General features: G+C 38.3%; 1 protein-coding gene across 2 annotated transcripts in view; it reads left to right on the top strand.

Moving 5' to 3' along the window:
• Positions 1–18,561, top strand: part of ROS1 (ROS proto-oncogene 1, receptor tyrosine kinase) — a 155,562-nt gene that overhangs the window by 127,105 nt on the left and 9,896 nt on the right. For both annotated transcript variants that reach the window (XM_063724964.1, XM_063724965.1), the window contains 4 exons: positions 5,799–5,896; positions 6,631–6,831; positions 8,008–8,142; positions 15,810–15,973. In XM_063724964.1, the coding sequence (XP_063581034.1) occupies positions 5,799–5,896; positions 6,631–6,831; positions 8,008–8,142; positions 15,810–15,973 (598 nt within the window). The remainder of the gene's footprint in view (positions 1–5,798; positions 5,897–6,630; positions 6,832–8,007; positions 8,143–15,809; positions 15,974–18,561) is intronic.

Below are 18,561 nucleotides of genomic sequence, written 5' to 3'. Positions count from 1 at the left end.
TGCCAGAATCACGTTTTTCTGGAGCACAGGGATCGTGTGGAGTTGGAAAGGCATATCTCTGTACTTCATCTATATGCCTGTCTGTCGCAAATTATATTTCCAGTCTTGATGTCTCTACTGAGTACCAGACTTGTATGTCCCTCTCTAGTTGACATATCTATTTGGATTTTAGTAGGCATCTCAAACATATTTTGCCCCAAACAGACCTCTTGATTTCGTACGTCCTCTCCTACTCCACCCATCTAGTTCCTTGCTTTCTCTTTCCCTACATCCATGCTAACAAGCTCTGCCTGCAAAATGCAGCCGCAGTCCTTCTTCTCTTGTATCCCCAGTGCCTGGAGTAGTGCATAGCACATTATGAACCCTGGAAATACTGTGGAATGGTGGACAGGACTGGGGGTGACTACCTGCAGGAATCTACCTTATGCCTTAGATGGGAACACGTGAGATAAGACAAGTCACCAAAGTTTAAATCTGGTGGATTAAAAACTTTTTTTATATCAAAATAAACATCATATGGCTAAAAAATTAAAATGTGTGACAAAGCATATAGTGAAAAACAGGAGCCCTGTGCACTGCCTCATTCCTACCTCTTAGGCCAACACATATCTTCTGGTATTTACCACCAAGTTCCTAAAGTCTGCTCATACTGACACGTGTTGATTTTTCAATTTGGGGTAAATTGATTGCCCACTATGGAAGATGAGGATTTAACTCTCTTAGACTTCCTCATAATATACCTGTCCATCCCTCACCACACTACACACAGGAAAACTTTGCTTGCCTCATCCTCTGACAGTTATCACAATTTGCAGATAAATCATCCTTCCAGCTTTGCATTATTAGAACTATTTAGTTATTATTTTTGGAGCTGAATTATCCAAATGTTATTATTGTAAGTTTTTTTCTCAGGCTAGTTTAATAAATATCTGTTTTCATTTTAGTTTTTATATACATAAACTCCCCAACTGAATTGTAACACTTTTCTCAATATGGCTAACAATATCAGATAATCTAGTACTTAATTTTTTCTTGGACACTTCCTTCCTGGAAGCAGTGTGGATGCTTGTGCTCTAGGCTAGCAACACAGCTGCTGTTGTAGGGTTTCCTTCACATTCAACCTGGGAATCTTCCTCAACTCTTGTCCATGTGGGACTTTTTCCATGTATCTCATGACTTTTTGTTTGTTTTAGAAAAGAGAAAGTATGCATGTGCAGCAAAAATCTACTTTTTTTTAATTTTTGAGAAAATGTCCTTTATTCTTCCCTCACACTTGGTTGATAATTTGGTTGGACTTTTAGGTTGAAAACTCTTTATCTAACAGATAAAGCCACTACATCTTTCTTTCCTCGCTTCTACAATTGCCAGTAAGAATTCTTACGCCATTCTGATTCCTGAACTTATTATCAGTGGTCTGTTTTTTGCCTCCTCCCCTTCAAAAATTTGAGGAAAATTTTATTTGTGGTACTCTTTACTCATAGTAAAGTAACAGTTGCTTTGCTAATCATTCCCTTCAGTTCCAGGATTTTTTTTCATTGTCTCTTTGATAATGAATAGAATTCCTTGTTTCCTCTATTTCTTTGTTCTAGAAATCCTGTTATAACGGACTGCTTTGTTTCATCTTCTCATTCTATTAGCTGCTCTCTCCTATTTTCTAGCTTTTGTCATTTTTCTTTCTATTGCGATAGACTTCCTCAACTTTGTCCCCTAATCTTTTTGTAGAATTAAAAATTTTTGTTAACATATTTTAATTTTTCACAGACTTGTTCTTGTATTTTGACTGCTTTTTAAAATAATATTCTGGTTTTGTTCATAGATGCAAAATTTTACTCATCTTCTTTTAGGGTATTAATTGTGCTTTTCAAAAAGTGTTCATTTGCTTTCTGCATTGTCTTGGCTTCCTTGTTCCTCTATGTTTTGGAATCTGATTCAATATGAGAATCTTTCTCAAAGGTTTAGTATTCTTGGCTGGTTTCATATTTAATCGTGAGGCCTAACAAAATGATGGGAACCTATGTGTCCAAGGAAGCTTCCTTTTGGTGTTAGGTGGGACCCTGCTCTTCCACTGGGGGTCTCCAATGTCAGTAACTGAATCTCTTCCCTGACATGTGCCAGTTTAACCAGGGAGGAAATTGCTCGTTTCTCCTCTGGACAGTAAATGCCTGATGCATCAACTCAGAGCGTTTAGAGGGGGCTGGAGGTCTCAAGGCTCAGTATGTGGACTCTCATTTAATTTTAATTCTCTCCATTTCAGTACAGTGCCTCAGTGTGACTGGTAATATCTCGGAACTTGGAGTTGTTCTGGTTCAGGTTTCTGTTGTTTTTATTTGTTTGTTTTCTATAGACAAAAGCCTTCATCTGTGGTAGAAGAATCTATGATTTAGTTAGGCCTTAAATAACGTAAACGTTCTTTTTGCTTTCCGTCCTTCTCCTTGTCCCTGTATTCAGGGATACCTGCTGCCTCCCATTCTGGAGACTATGAGCTTCCATAGTGAAAAACAGCTCAGTTCTTACCTTTTCTTTATGTAGGCAGTCAGCTTTCATCTCTCTTGGCTCTGCTAAATTACCACTCCTCCATCTGCTTTCCCTCTTCCAGAATTCTTTGTCTGCCATGTCAGTTCTCATGACAGTTGATTTGCCCTTGTGAAATTATGAAAATTTTCACTATACTGCCATGTTAGTAAGGTTTGGGGAGAGAGTGGAACTAAAAATGCGCACATTCAATCCCTCATCTTAAACAATAAATTTTATTTGTAGATTTGTCTTGTTTTGTGGTGGGGCTGAGGGTATGAAAATTGAAGAGAGGATGAAAAAGGATGGACTGAAAAAAAAACGTGGATCTACTTTTTCCAAATCATTTTGATTCACCCAGGATCCTAATGCTTATAAAGATTGGTTCTCACATGCACTTCAGCTGTTCCGCAGCCTTTCCTGGTGGCTGCCAAAAACAGCTTCCAGGGCTTTGTCTCCTTCGCTGCAACCATAGAGACATCGTTAGGTGCTGAAGGCAGAATGAAGGCCTGAGGCCTATGGGAGCCATCACAAATGCTACTCTCCCTCGTGCTGAGTTCTTCTGAGGCCAGCCTCTCCCCACATGGAGTGCTCAGAGGCACCATATCAGAAGAACAAGCAGAAGCCTTTTTCTCTCTCTCCCTGCATTCAAGGACTATTTTATTGGGTTGAATGCCTAAGAATTGACTGCAACTAGGCCCGGAAAGCTTAGTCTAGTCCTTTGCTTTGAGGACTCAGTTTTTTTATCTACAAAATGGAATATTGAATCAAAAGCTTCCTCACGCTCCTTTTAACTTTTTTCTTTTCTTTTTTTTTTTTTTTTTTTTTTGACAGAGTCTTGCTCTGTGGCCCAGGTTGAAGTGCAGTGGCGTGATCTTGGCTCACTGCAACCTCTGCCTCCCAGGTTCAAGTAATTCTCCTGCCTCAGCCTCCTGAGTAGTTGGGACTACAGACATATGCAACCATGCCCAGCTAATTTTTGTATATTTTTTGTAGTAGAGACGAAGTTTCACCATGTTGGCCAGGCTGGTCTCAAACTCCTGACCTCAAGTAATCTGCCTGCCTTGGCCTCCCACAGTCCTGGGATTATAGGCATGAGATACCACACCTGGCCTTAACTTTTGTTAAAAGGATTGTATTAAGATAGAAAAAAGTGAAACAAACAAACAAAAAACTGTCAAAGTAATACGAATATGTAGTAAATGTGCTGCCTTCCAGATAACATTCAATTCACCAAATTTTTGCTGGGTGTTTACTATACAACAGTGAAGGATGTAGTTCTTGCACTCAAGGAACTTGCTACATGATAGGGTTGTAAGTCTACAGACACAAGTCTACAGATACCTAAATAATCCACTTAAAGTAGGAAGTAGGTGGACTCATTAGAGTGCAGTGGAGAATATACTGCAGAAGCCCAGAGGAAGGAGTGATTTCCAACTGAGGAAAGCTGAGAGGGCTTCATGGAAGAGGTCTTCTGATTCAGACACAACCAAAGCAGGAGGTAGAACAGTAGCTGAACTATACTTTCCCACTGAGTTATGAAAGGCTTTGACTAGGGATAGATTGAGATCAAAGTTTAATATGTCTGAAGGTTTTAACAAGAGATGACAGGTGGTAGTCCAGAGTAGCATCTAGAGTCAAGGAAACCCAACATGCAGTGATGAGGTATCCCAACAGGTTGATACATGGGATATCAGAAGGAGAGAGTAGTCAGAGATCCAAGCAGGCAGGCAGCATTATGAAAATCTGTCAGCAGGGAACAGGGCACTAGCCACCAGACTGAAATTAGGGAGTAGGATCCTAGGCCTAGAGAAAGTCTTCACAGGTAGAGTAGGTTTTTCCAAGAGCAGAGCAGGGTTCCATTTACACAGGAACCAGTGAACTATTCAAGACATCCAGCAGGGACTCAGATACGGGCCATGATAATGGCCCTGAATAAGTTTGGAGGAGATTGATTTGTGAGTAAGGTCAGAGCCTAGTTATTAGCCCTAGGTGTGGCTGAGCAGAACCATGGCAATAGTGAGCCCCAGAACATCAGGATTATTCCTAGTTTGGGGGCAAGAGATAAACATGTCCGCGGAGGTAGGGAGAACACCACTTAAGAGCATTTGTTTTTAAGGAATTGAGGGACTTGGAGGTTGGGAATCATTTGAGATACTCAGCCAAGGCTGTGGATGAAAATCAAGAAACAGGAGGACATTCCAGGAGAAAAAATGATAGCAGGAATAAAGAAGAGATTCTGAGAAATGCAGAGTAGGTATAAGGAACTGCAATCGGACCAGCGTAACGGAAACACAGATTGAGAGAGGAGAAACAGTAAGAAATTAATAGACTTGTAGAAAGGCTGGTGCAGCCTGGGCGTGCTGCGGAGGCTGTGCTCAGGAATTCATAATAGACTCTACGGGAAGGGGGTCACAACAAAGCAAGCTAATGAAAAAGCATAGGAGGCTGGAGACATGGGCAATTTTTGAATGCATCAGATTAGGGATGACAAAAGCTTGAACCAGGGTAATTGCAGGGCAATGGAAAGGGACAGACAATGTAATATAGCTTCAGGGCAGGAACTTTGAATTTTCCCAATATGGTACTAATAAAAACTTCAACTGGCTTTTTTTTTATGTAGAAATCATTGCAACCAGTACAGGCTCACGTATATGTTTGTACTCACTCTCTTAGATGAGAGGAGTAATTTGAAACTTTGAAATAGGGTATTGCTGACAATTTACATGGGGCTCATATGAGAAACAAGCCCATTGTCATGGCTGGAAAGACAGAGCGCCATTGGGTCAATAATTAAACCAGCTAGCACTTAAATGATCATTTTGACTACTTATGAGAGCAGCAACTGTTTATTAAGTGCCTGTTATCGACCAGCCATATATGTAACTTACTTGAATTTTGCAAGGTCAGTATTATTGCCCATTTTACACGTGAGAAATTTGCTTAGTGAGTTAAGTAACTTAAGCAAGTTCACACAACAAGTAGCAGAACTAGGTTTCACATCTCGATCTGTCTGACCTGACACCTGGAGGTCTTTCCAATAAAGATTCCATATTGCCTCTACTTACTAAACATAGCTGTCATTTTTTATGTATATTTGCATAGAAAACATATAAACTTGTTTTCCTCTTTGTTTGAATTCTTATAATCATAACTAAAAATCCCTTTAAAACATCAGATACATACATGCATATGCATATACATGTATCCACTTATATTCACACATATATGTATATGTTTCATGCAAACTAGATAACTACCTGTAATTTTTCCTTCATTTCTTACAGTTTTATGGTCCTTTACTCACCTTGGTTGACCTCGTAGACCTGTGTGTAGATATTTCAAAAGGCTGTGTCTACTTGGAGCAGATGCATTTCATTCACAGGTACAATTCTCTTCTGGATACAGGGTTATTCTGGATATTGGCACAAAAATCACCTGTAGTGCAGGTAAAGCACACAAGATAACTAAAGATTTTAATTCCTTCAAACTAGCAATAATTTCTATTAAAAATCTCTCATAAATCATTCTACTGTAAAGACACATGCACACGTATGTTTATTGCATCACTATTTTCAATAGCAAAGACTTGGAACCAGCGCAAATGCCCATCAATGATAGACTGGGTAAAGAAAATGTGGCACATATACACCATGGAATACTATGCAGCCATAAAAAAAGAATGAGTTCATGTCCTTTGCAGGAACGTGGATGAAGCTGGAAATCATTATCCTCAGCAAGCTAACACAGGAACAGAAAACCAAAGCAGGTTCTCACTCATAAGTGGGAGTTGAACAATGAGAACACATGGACACAGGGAGGGGAACATCATACACCAGGGCCTGTCCGGGGTCGGGGGCAAGGGAAGGGAGAGCATTAGGAGAAATACCTAATGCAGGCGGGGCTTAAAATCTAGATGACAGGTTGATAGGTGCAGCAAACCACCATAGCACATGTATACCTATGTAACAAACTTCACGTTCAGCACATGTATTCCAGAACTTAAAGTGAAAAAAAAAATAGTTTCTCTTCTTTACAGACCTACTAGGTCTACTTGTTTGATTTCTGGAACTTTATTGTTGTTATTCTTCTTATTATTAAATATAACTTCTGCCATAGGGATCTGGCAGCTCGAAATTGCCTTGTTTCCGTGAAAGACTATACCAGTCCACGGATAGTGAAGATTGGAGACTTTGGACTCGCCAGAGACATCTATAAAAATGATTACTATAGAAAGAGAGGGGAAGGCCTGCTCCCTGTTAGGTGGATGGCTCCAGAAAGTTTGATGGATGGAATCTTCACTACTCAATCTGATGTATGGTAAGTTTAACGGGACACAGAGTAATGCTGACAGAATCATCAAACATTAGACAGGATTTTAAAAGGACATCTAATCTTGCTTTTTTAATGTGAGAAGACAGAAGACCAGAGAGATTAAGTGATTTGCCTCAAGCTAAAGTGAGAGTTGGTGGTCAAGGTGGGACTATTCCTGGGTCTCAGCAGTTTATGCTCCTCCCTGAATCAGTTTTGTTATGAAATAGATACATTTCATTCAAATATTTTATTACATTCCAAAGATGTAAAAGCCTATGACTAATAGGAATTGGTACTTAGGAATTAATGTCCAAGTGTGTGCCCAAATGCCTACTATTTGGGAATGTTTGGTCACTAATTTATCAGTAAACTTTAAATCATGGATTTAAAAGTGTCCTAAAGGATTAGAACACTAAAAGATTAGGACACTGGGGAGATTTGGACATCCCTTTATTATTTGAATGACAACCCTTATTTTTGTTTGTTGACTCCAACTTTTGAATAGAACAGCTCAAAATGTAAAAGTTTGTTCAATGACTTTTAAGTTGGGCTGGCCCTAGGCAAAATCACGAATGAGATAAAATTTCTCAGTGCTGCCAATTTTTATTCATGCCTTCCCTCTCAATGTTTACTGGCACTTTATCCCCTGCAAACTTGGGAGGAAAATGCTGAAATGTTTTTGTGCTCACCCTTAGGTATGTCTGCATGTCAGTGCTCTGAAATTCTTAGATAATGGAGGCCTACAGTGGGGATTCAGTCAGGGAGAGAAACAGTATGAGTTGTGTGTATACATGTATGTATGTGTGCATGTATGTGTCTGTGTGCATGTGTTTCTGTGTGTGCATGCATGTGCATGTGTGTCTGTTTCTGTGTGTGCATATGTGTATATGTGCATGGATGTGCATGCATGTGACCGTGCATATGAGTCTGTGTCTCTGTGTGTGCACATGTGTGCCTCCTCCAAGCCTTCCTATCACCTTTGAAGTATTTGCTCATACGCAGTGTCTTGTTCTACTTTTTCTTGTCAGCCTGCTTTTATATCTCCCGTTTGCCTTTTATGAGGCCAATAATACACTGACAAAGTAGACCCTGCTAGCCCCAGGAAATATGTTGTTGGAGAAACTACTGTAAACCTGGTGTTTGTAATAAGTATAATTAAAGCAAACCCTCTACTATTCTTAGGTCTTTTGGAATTCTGATTTGGGAGATTTTAACTCTTGGTCATCAGCCTTATCCAGCTCATTCCAACCTTGATGTTTTAAACTATGTGCAAACTGGAGGGAGACTGGAGCCACCAAGAAATTGTCCTGATGATCTGTAAGTTAATTATGTTAACATACGTATCCCCCAAACAAAAACATGTGCACATACAATCTTAGGCCTCTTGATATAGTTTGTTAAATTGTTAAAATAAAAACTGGAACTTGAATATTGTATACCCCACATAAAATATCAATTCATTGTGTCAATTTGTGAATATATTATGGCTTCTTTTTATTTGTATATACACATAATATTTCACTGAGAAACAAAATTTTGGAGAGTAAAATACTTCTGGTTAAGTGAATTCTAATAAAAGCATTCCGTGTGTGTGTGTGTGAGAGAGAGAGAGAGAGAGAGTATACACACACATATGCCTTTTATTTTGGGGGATATGATTTGACTAGTATCTTAATCTACATATTAAAATATCATACTAAATGGGAATATATTGTTAAAAAGTTGGATTGCCTTTGTTGATATAGCTGACATTGACTAATAAGAAATAGTATTACTAAAAATTATACAGGTTGTGACCTGTTTACGAACATAACAAAAAAAATGAGAAAGTATTGTAACTTTAGCGAATCCTGGCCATTATTGAATTCTAATAGTGATTTCTCAGAAGAAATTTTGACTTTTAGTCAAATTATAAGGAAAAAAGTTTTTATTCTGAGTATTTATCTGCCTCCGTGTGGAAAGTCTCAGCAGAAATATTAAGTCTTGACAACTTTTTCCAAGAATTGTCTTACCCAAGAAGTTTCTAAAAGAGCAAATAAGTATGAACTCTCTATGTGCACCATAGCATGCCAAGGATTGTATGGATTACAGAGGTGTTTAAACCAGGGACACAGCTCTTCAGCATCTCAGAATGTGTTTTGAATGAAAAGACACCCACAGAGAGCAGTTGGATGCCAAGCCAACATGTAATAAAGTGCTAAACTGTGTGGTACAGGCAAGTGCAAAAGGAATTAGCAGTATGCGGATGCACACCATGGTTGTACTGCTTTGACTATGCTGTGTTATTTAGAGGATTATTCAGACTTGAGCCAAAAGATGATTAAGAGCTGGGCACCTTGGTTAGATGTTCTACTGGTAAATGTTTTTGTATTATTTAAATCTTCCAGCTAGAAGAAGATTGGAATTACCGCTTGTTTTTGATTTAGCTTAATAGTCTCTGGGATATTTACAGGGAGATCAGATACACACACATCTGACCAAATTTGATAGTAGTGCATAAAAAATGATTCATAATCATTTTGGGGGGAAATGGGGAAAAATTATATAAATTAAGGATAAGAAATTATACAAAATTTGAAAACCTTTCATGTAGGGCTTAAGAAAAAAGCCCAGGATACCTAAATACAAAATAAATTTTAATTAAATATTCACAAACTAATCACTGTTTTGCATCTCTTACACATTTGTCAAACACTCAGAAATTTTTGCCACAATTTCAGTTGCACAAAATTTTCCTTGTGCTGTTAGAATGTTATCTGGCTTATGCCACTCTCTCCCCAAGGGTTAACGTGCCTCATCACAATCATGCAATATTTTTGGATAGGCAGCTTTGAAATTGATCACTGAACTATCAGTTTTGACTGATGTGTTTGATTATTTTGTTTGGGGCAAGGAGGTTAATAACAAATTGCTGTATTGTGGAGCAGAAAAAGGTAGACAAGTTGAACTTTGCTCTATCTAAAGGTATAAAAAATGCAACTAGAAGGAGGAAGGAGGAGTGCTAGAAAAGTACTCCTGATTATGCGTGGAAAAATATAATATTCTATACAGTTTTATCTTGAATAATTTATTGACTGGATTGCCATTGTTTTAATAAAAGTATAGTTTATTTGAAATGAAAATTTTCCATTGGTGGTTTTGAAGTTCATTTGAACATCATTAATAAAAATAAGCCATGCGTCAAACCCTCCAAGTGCTGCAGGACTCTGACAAGCCCTGGGAAGGGTTAAAGATCCATTGCCAACCAGGAAAACAAGCTGGGCTAGGAAATGGAGATCTCAGCAATACTATTCAATCTGGCCATGGCCTTAAGTTGTCATGATAAAGATTAACTACTCTCCTTAGAGTACAGAGGAAACTGATATTTATTTGAAGCAGTTTTCTGAGATCACAGGCCCAGCTTAGGGGTTTGAAAGTCTGCACTGAGCCCTGCTACACCTTCCATTTACTGCTTAAATACTCAGCACCTGGATGCACTGCAGGTCAGGTGAGCCCATAGATAGCTATGCTGTACTCAGCTATTAATGGAATGCCAGGTTCAGAGCATTCCTGCCCTTCTCTCCATAGCCTGAGATGTATGATAGAAAGCCCAGCCATCAGGATTCTCTTCAGTTTTTAGTTTGCACAACCACACCACACCTGAGAAGAAATGGGATCAAAGGGCAATCTACTTCAAGTGAGAGCTTTCTGGGGTTTTATAACAGATATATCACAGTGGCAACTGGAATTACTGGAGAGTCCCTCAGGTGTGGGAGGCAACCATGGAGAACACAGAGGTTCACCATGTTATTTTTACATCTGAAAAAAATACGTACACCTAGATACTAATTGGATCTCTCCAGGATTAGGTATAATAAGTAAGGAAAATGTTGAAGTCTGTATTTTAGGTACTTTGTTTAAATACCTGTAGAAACTTTTCCCTTTAATACTGAAAAATACTATGACGTTTTCATGTATTGAAGTTCAATTGCTTTGTGAATTCAAAGTCTTTAATATTTATAGAGGCTAACATTGGATATAGCTAATGAGTCCTGTGCTATTTTGAAAAAAAAAAAAAAAAAAAAAAAACTTGAGGAGAAGAGTTGTAAAGGGTTTGCATGATGAGTGGAGGAATTGGAACCTCTACTTAGCCAAATGAGATACTTCAAGTATAATGAGTATTTTTCTGGAGCCAAAACAACCAGCCCAGGTAAATTTTAACAAACTTGAAGGACCTGCAAATTTGTTTAGAGTAATACATTTGAATATTTGTAACTATAACTTGGTGCAAGTATACACTGCATGATATAGAATGGTGACAAGGACATATTTGTAAGGGAAGATCCTCTATGCCAAGGCTATAGTTTTCATTATTAATTTACTTACAAGATATAAGAAATACATTTAGGATTCTTAAAAGCCTCTTCATTTCATTTCATTGCCAGTTTATTGCTATTTGAGAACCCAAGTTTTATTCTTTACTTTTAGATGACTATTGCTTATATCGCTCCTCTTTTCTTAGTCCTTATTTGTCCCTACATGGTGGAACAGAAAGGTTTTATATATTAACAGGTCAAAGGTGTTTGTCATCAGAAAATTAAGTACAGAGTAATGATTGGATTAAATGTAAATTTAGCCTCCATAATTGAAAAAAATAGGAATTTCTAATTTCTGCTTAAGTGGATTCCATAGATTAAACAAGAGGCTGAACTTTTGGAGGTAGAATGAGTAGGTGATGTGCAAGTGGCTAAGTGGCAGCTGTAAGGATGGTTTCTTTTTCCCCCACCTTCCTCTTCCCGGGCCTCCTCTTCCTTCTTCTTTTTCTTTCTCTCCTTCTAAATAATCTCACTAAGTATCTTGATTTTTTTTGCAGAATAAAGCAGGTTATAAGTAAGTATGGCAATGGCCCTTTTTTGTGGGAGATATGTTCCAAGGCCCCCAGTGGATGCCTGAAGCCAAGAATAATACCTGTATTAGTTCGTTCTCACATTACTATCAGAAACTGGTAACTTATAAAGAAACTGGGTAATTTATAAAGAAACTGGGTAATTTATAAAGAAAAGAGGTTTAATTGGCTCATGGTTCCACAGGCTCTACAGGAAGCACGGCTCAGGAGGCCTCAGGACGCTTACAATCATGGCAGAGGGTGAAGGGGAAGCAAGCACAGTCTTTCCCATGGCCAGAACAGGAGGAAGAGAGGGAGCAAGAGGAAGAAACAGGGAGGTGCTACACTTTTAAACAACCAGATCTCATAAGAACTCTATCACCAAAGCAGCAAGGTGAAAATCTGCCCCCATGATTCAATCACCTCCCACCAGGCCCCTCCTCCAACACTGGTGATACAATTCTACATGAGATTTGGGTGGGGACACAGGGCCAAATCATATCAATACCCAAACTTATGTACACTATGTTTTCTTGATCTGACAACCTAGTCAACTAATGAGTAGGTAGCATATACAGCATAGATATGCTGGACAAAGGGATAGTTTCATGTCTCAGTTTCATGTTTCATTACACTACTCAGAATGGCATACAATTTAAAACTTATGAACTGTTCATTTCTGGAATTTTCCTTTAAATATTTTTGGACCATGGTTAACCTCAACTAACTGAAACCATAGAAGGCAAAACTGATAAGGAGGGACAACTGTAAAAACCTCCTAATTGAAATATGACTAACCTTGAGAGATTCTACCTATGCCTTGGCAATATTTTTGAATCACAGCTTTATTTTCAAAAATAAAATGCTTCCTATGGAGAATTATAATTCTTCACTTTTTCCTCTCAACTCTGAGGACAACTGTTAGATTAATCATCAAAACTCTACTTTATTTTTTAAATTCCATGATCTGACATCGATTATAATATCTCATTTCAAAGGCTAATGATCCTTCATTGACATCTTTGTATCATCCCCATTTATAAATGGCACAGGTTATAGAGAACTATGTAAAAGATTAGGTTGTCTTTTGGTTATTTCTCAGATATGATTCTAATTTTAAAAAATAGAGCCAAGCTTGGCACTGTACACCCATTATGTAAATTGCTTGTAATACATGTGAAGTCATCAGATCAATACATTGAAACAGTCCAATATTGGTTTTCCTTGATACCGTTTATTCTGATATGGTGTACCAACTCTGACCTGAGGTGCTTGTTAGGAAATGAAATAAATGGAAGTGGAGTTTGTATGCCACATTATAATGGAATGGAGATTGCATTATAATTCCCCAAATGGATACTAGCTATTTAAAATACAATGCCTATAATGATTTCTGGGCCATCGTTACGTAGTGATTATAATCTTCTTCTAGCTCCACAGGCATTACCTCAGTCCACACCATCATTATCTCTCGTCTAGTCTTCTTTAACAGTTTCTAACCTGCCCCTTTATAATTTATTGTCCACATATCTGCTAGAGTAATCCTTAAAAAATGTAAAGATTATGTCTGCTTAAAAATCTTGAAAAGCTTCCCCTTGTAGTGTTGTAAAATCCAACTCCTTGCCTGCCCTGTGAGACCTGCATGATCTCGCTTCCCTCCTCTGATCTCATCTCATCCTTTCCCCTCAATGACCACACTTCAGCGACACTGGCTTTCTTTCAGGTTCTAAAATGTGCCAGGCTCTTTCCAAATTTAGGACTTTACACATGCTTTCCCCACTTGTAGTTCCCTGACTCCCATCCACACCCTATTCCCATGACTAGTGTCTTATTTTCTTACAAAGTTCTTTGGCTTAAATGTCACCTCTGCAGAGGGGCCTTCTGTAAGCAACTTTCCAAAACTGTTTCATGTCTATTAGAACTCGTGTTTGTTTTCTTTATAACTTTGCAAAGAACTTACAATTTGTAATTGTATATTTATTCATATAGTAGTACTACTATTTTAAGTACCTCCCAGTCTGTTTCTTTATCAGTTCTCTCTCCCTGATCCTGATCTGCCATATAGCTCCAGAAAGTAAAAAACGAGAGCAAGTACTTGTTTATAGTAAGTCAGTAGGCTTGAAAACCAGGCTTGGAATATAGAGAGCATCTAAAGTCCTTTAGCTCCTTGTTAATGTTTTAAGTACTAGATTTTAATTGTCTGTGTAAAAACATACAATTTTTTACAAGGATAGTCAAATTAAAAAAGGTAGTGAGTAGAGCCCTCATTCCTTCCAAGCCCTGGGGAAGTGAAGAAAGAAGAGAACTTGATAGAGGCGAGAGGGTGAAGATACTGGATATCTGGGTTTGGAAACCTCCTCTGTAGGCTTCAATTAGAAGAGATGGGTACCACCAAAGCCAACTGCTCAGTCACCCCTAGTTTGGGAGAATTACAAAGAGATCATTGAGTGGAGGACCCTCACTTTGACATGGGAGACCCAGCGTTGTCAAGAAGGTAGAATGACTTGTCCAGACAGAAAGGTCTAGCTTATGCTTCCAAACTTCCTTTGTTTCCTATATTGGGTGAACATCTTGTTGAGAGCTAGAGATTCTGCCAAGTAGCACCCTGTGGGCCTACAGCAGAAACAGGAATGGATTCCCTGGGCCTTGAGAGCATCTACAGAGCTTGATAGCATCTGAGAATCCTACAGCTAGAGATAGACAAGGGTGGACCACTTTAGTGGGGAAACGTCAAAAGAATAGGTAAAGAATTCACAGATTGCCAATAGGGGCTGATGCCTAGGCTGGATCAGATAAGTCACTCCTTACTGAATTCCGGATTAGCCACTGAGACTAGCAAAGATCTGGAGGGCACAGTGGGGTTCAAAGGATTCTTCACCATGCCTCTAGAAGTCACATAAGCCTCGTATTCAACATATATCCTGACACTACCTTAGAAAGGAAGGCAGAGGGAGTGGGGATGGCATGAAAATAAGAGAGGTTGGGTTATTATCCAGAAAAGACTGAATATTACTTAAAAAGATTGTTTAAAATAGTGGGACTAAGTTATAAACAACATTGTACTGAATGAAGTTTCTTTTCTTATGCTAGGTAGGGACTCTGTAAAAGACCCAATTAATTATAAACAATATAAAATACTTACAATTTTTCTGCTTATATGAGTTGAGGTGTGATGAATTTTGCCTTTCTCTTATAATTACTATACATACCATCTATGAGGACAAGAGTCACATGGCCATGTCCCTAGTTCCTGATATACTGCTGGTATAAAATAAGTGTTCAAAATCTTTGCTGAGTGAATGAATGAATACTACTTAAGAGGGCTGCACAGATATTTCTTGGACAACCATTGAGGAAAAGATAATGTTTAATCAACCAGCTGTGAATGTCTAGGGAACTCAACCTGACTGTATAATGAACAGTAAAACATTGGCATCAAATCTGATTGCTGCTTCTGGTTCTGTCACTAAATATCTGTGTGGAATGGAGTAAATCTTTTAAATATCAGCCTCTTCAACAATTTTTATAGCTATTAGTTTCTTTGTGTGTTGATACATTATGATTGACTATAAGACTGACAGTGCAGGTGAGACCTTTACCTTCAGATATTAGAGAGCTACTTGAACACCCTTGATTAAAGAATGGTCCTCTTCTATCAGGGAAGGTCATCCTCTTCAACAAAGTTTTCAACTTGAGGAGGGTTACACATGGAACACTGGAGGAAAGGGACACCTGTGTAGCCAGACATCAGTTGAATCAACCCTTGTGATCAGTGGGTGGTAGATGTTGAAGCCAGATCACCCTCACAGGAGACTTTCACCTTGAGTAGTTGAGTGTTGAGTAGACATTTTCCCACCATCTACTTATCCATCTATTTATTTGAAATAATAACTGTTAAAATAATGTCAGCTCTTCAAAAGAAAGGTGTTATCTAATAAACGTAGTAATGTTAAAAGCCACTCTTAAATAAGAAACCAAAGCCTTTGTTATGGTTCATTTATATTAATTAAGGAAAACTGGCAATAACTCAGATTCTTTCCTTTCTAAAATGACCCTACCTGGGTTATCAGTAATTACATCCAATTGCTATTTACTTTCCCATCTTTCCCCATATATTTAGGTGGAATTTAATGACCCAATGCTGGGCTCAAGAACCTGACCAAAGGCCTACTTTTCATAGAATTCAGGACCAACTTCAGTTATTCAGAAATTTTTTCTTAAATAGAATTTATCAGTGCAGAGATGAAGCAAACACCAGTGGAGTCATAAATGAAGGCTTTAAAGGTAAGTTTGATTCTTCAGAATTTTCTAGTTTTCTCTGCACTGTGAACTGAACAAAGTTAAAATGGAATGTACACAGAAAGCATTTTGGGGTAGGCAGAAAGAATAATATACTGGCACCTTTGTCATCATAATTGTTTATTGCATTCCTCTTTGAAAATTATTTGTATTATGCACTAAATTGAAAAAATAAAGAATAGTGCTATGGCCCCTGGATTTATAATCTAAGACAGTAAGGAGGAGAATTAACATGTTAGACTATATTTTCATAATGTCTGTTCTCCTTCTCTTCTCCCTCCACACACCAGTTTGGACCTCAAGTACAGAGTTAATTATAGACTCTTTGCTTATGATACATTATCATCATTGGCCTATGCAGGGCTCCTGTCTTGTTTGTTTAGCCATTTTATCCCCATATTCCTCTCCTCTTCAACTTCCTCCATCCTCGACAGGCAACCATTCTAATGTCTTTAGTGTGTATCTTTTCATTTATATGTTTTCCTGCAAAATGTGTATTTTTTTAATGAATGAATGCTTTTTTTCTTTCTGTTTTCATTAAGCACTGTATTTTTAAGGTCTATCCATGTTGCTATGTAGGTATCTAATCCTTTGCTTCTGATGAGTAATTTTGCTATGATTATTGTAGTGGACCAGGTCTTGCTAAGATCTAGTCTGATTCTATGACTTTAGTATTTGGTGATTAAGTTAATAATATTCTGTGCTGGGCGCGGTGGCTCACGGCTGTAATCCCAGCACTTTGGGAGGCTGAGGCGGGCGGATCATGAGGTCAGGAAATCGAGAGCATCCTGGCTAACACAGTGAAACCCAATCTCTACTAAAAATACAAAAAAAAAAAAAAAAAAATAGCCTGTCATGGTGGCGGGCGCCTGTAGTTCCAGCTACTCGGGAGACTGAGGCAGGAGAATGGCGTGAACCCGGGAGGCGGAGCTTGCAGTGAGCCAAGATTGCGCCACTGCATTCCAGCCTGGGCGACAGGGTGAGACTCCGTCTCCAAAAAAAAAAAAAAGGATAATAATATTCTGGAACCATTCTACTATAATGGACAGACTAAGCCTTTTACTTAAATGTAAAGAGACTTAAAATATAGTAGTCACTTAATTCATTTCTAAAGTCACATTTACAGTTATGTATGCCTAATTGGCTGCAGAAAAATGAATTTAAAATATTTCTTCTTCAGCTTATCTAGAACTTCTTGTTATTAAAACTTTGCAAGGCCCTTTGTTTATTTAAATGCAGATGTCCTTGCTTACAAACGAAACTGGCAAGATGGATCACAACTTAGAATCTCTCAGAAATTAGGCTTCTTGCTATTTGCAGTAATTGACTATAAGACTGGCAGTGCAGGAGACACCTTTAACTTGAGAGCTTACAGAGCTACTTGCACACCTTTATTAAAGAATGGTCCTTTCCTATCAGGGAAGGTCATCCTCCTCAACCAAGTTTTCGACTTGAGGAGGGCTACACGTGGAACAGTGGAGAAAGGGGACACCCGTGTAGCCAGACATCAGCTGAAGCAGCCCTGGTGATCAGTGGGTGGCAGATGTTGAAGCCAGATCACCCTCACATGAGACCTTCACCTTGAGTGATGCACTTGACTAATAGCAGATAAAAACAAGAAGCCCATGGACAGACATCTACTTGTCTATGCGTCTTACTACATATTTTGGGTGACTTTGGATCCATTATATGAGCATAAAACTCTGATCATGTAACTTCTTCAAGACAAACTGCTAAGCGACAGATTGGAAAGGGCTGCACATGCCTTGGCCATGCGTCATAACCCTCATTCGAGTAAACCTTGTTAATAGTCTCACACTGTTTCTACTCACTATCATCCTGGACAGAGCTGATTCTAAGAATGCCAATGGCAGAACACTTGGGAATTATAACTTGCACAGCAACTCCATCCTTTTGGGGGGCTCTACATATATACTTGCCTATGTGAAGATCACATAGCATTAGGCATACATACCCTTAAGCCATTCTAGATACTATTAAGGCCTTGTCATTTTCTAAGCATTTACTTAATGAGACATTTCTCTGAATAAAATTTTGATAATTAAAAAAATTATTTCAACAGATACTGATTTGGGGGCAAGGCATATTGTAAGCACCTGTATTTAATGTGTTCCATTTGTCTGCTTTAAAGAAAAACAAGAGGTGAGAGTATTTCTTTCTCTTGGAAGCTAGAATCAGTTTCTTTAATTTTGTTTGCCAAGTTTAGTAGTAAACTAGCTTTAACTGGTGATATTGAAAGTTGTCCTTGTCATAAGACTACATCCATATCCATAGGAAATATTGGTGCCACCAGTTCACTATTTAATAATACTGTTTTGCTCAAGCCATTTTAATCTGCTCCAGCATGGCCTGGTTCTTATTTGTCATAACTTCACATATGGAAACTTTAGAGGAACAATCATGCAGAGCGGTTTGCCAATACGTAAAATTAAATTTTTTGTTCCTAAGATAGAAAAACATCAGTAACTGGGTTGAATTGAATATAGACATATCTGAAAGACAGGCAAAACATAGTTTTGCTTGCTTGGCACTGAAAGCACATTTTCTTAACT

The sequence above is a fragment of the Pongo abelii genome, chromosome 5, assembly GCF_028885655.2.
Source record: "Pongo abelii isolate AG06213 chromosome 5, NHGRI_mPonAbe1-v2.0_pri, whole genome shotgun sequence".
NCBI lineage: Eukaryota > Metazoa > Chordata > Mammalia > Primates > Hominidae > Pongo > Pongo abelii.
Note: the sequence above shows the minus strand (reverse complement) of the source record. Positions and strands in the feature narration are given on the sequence as shown.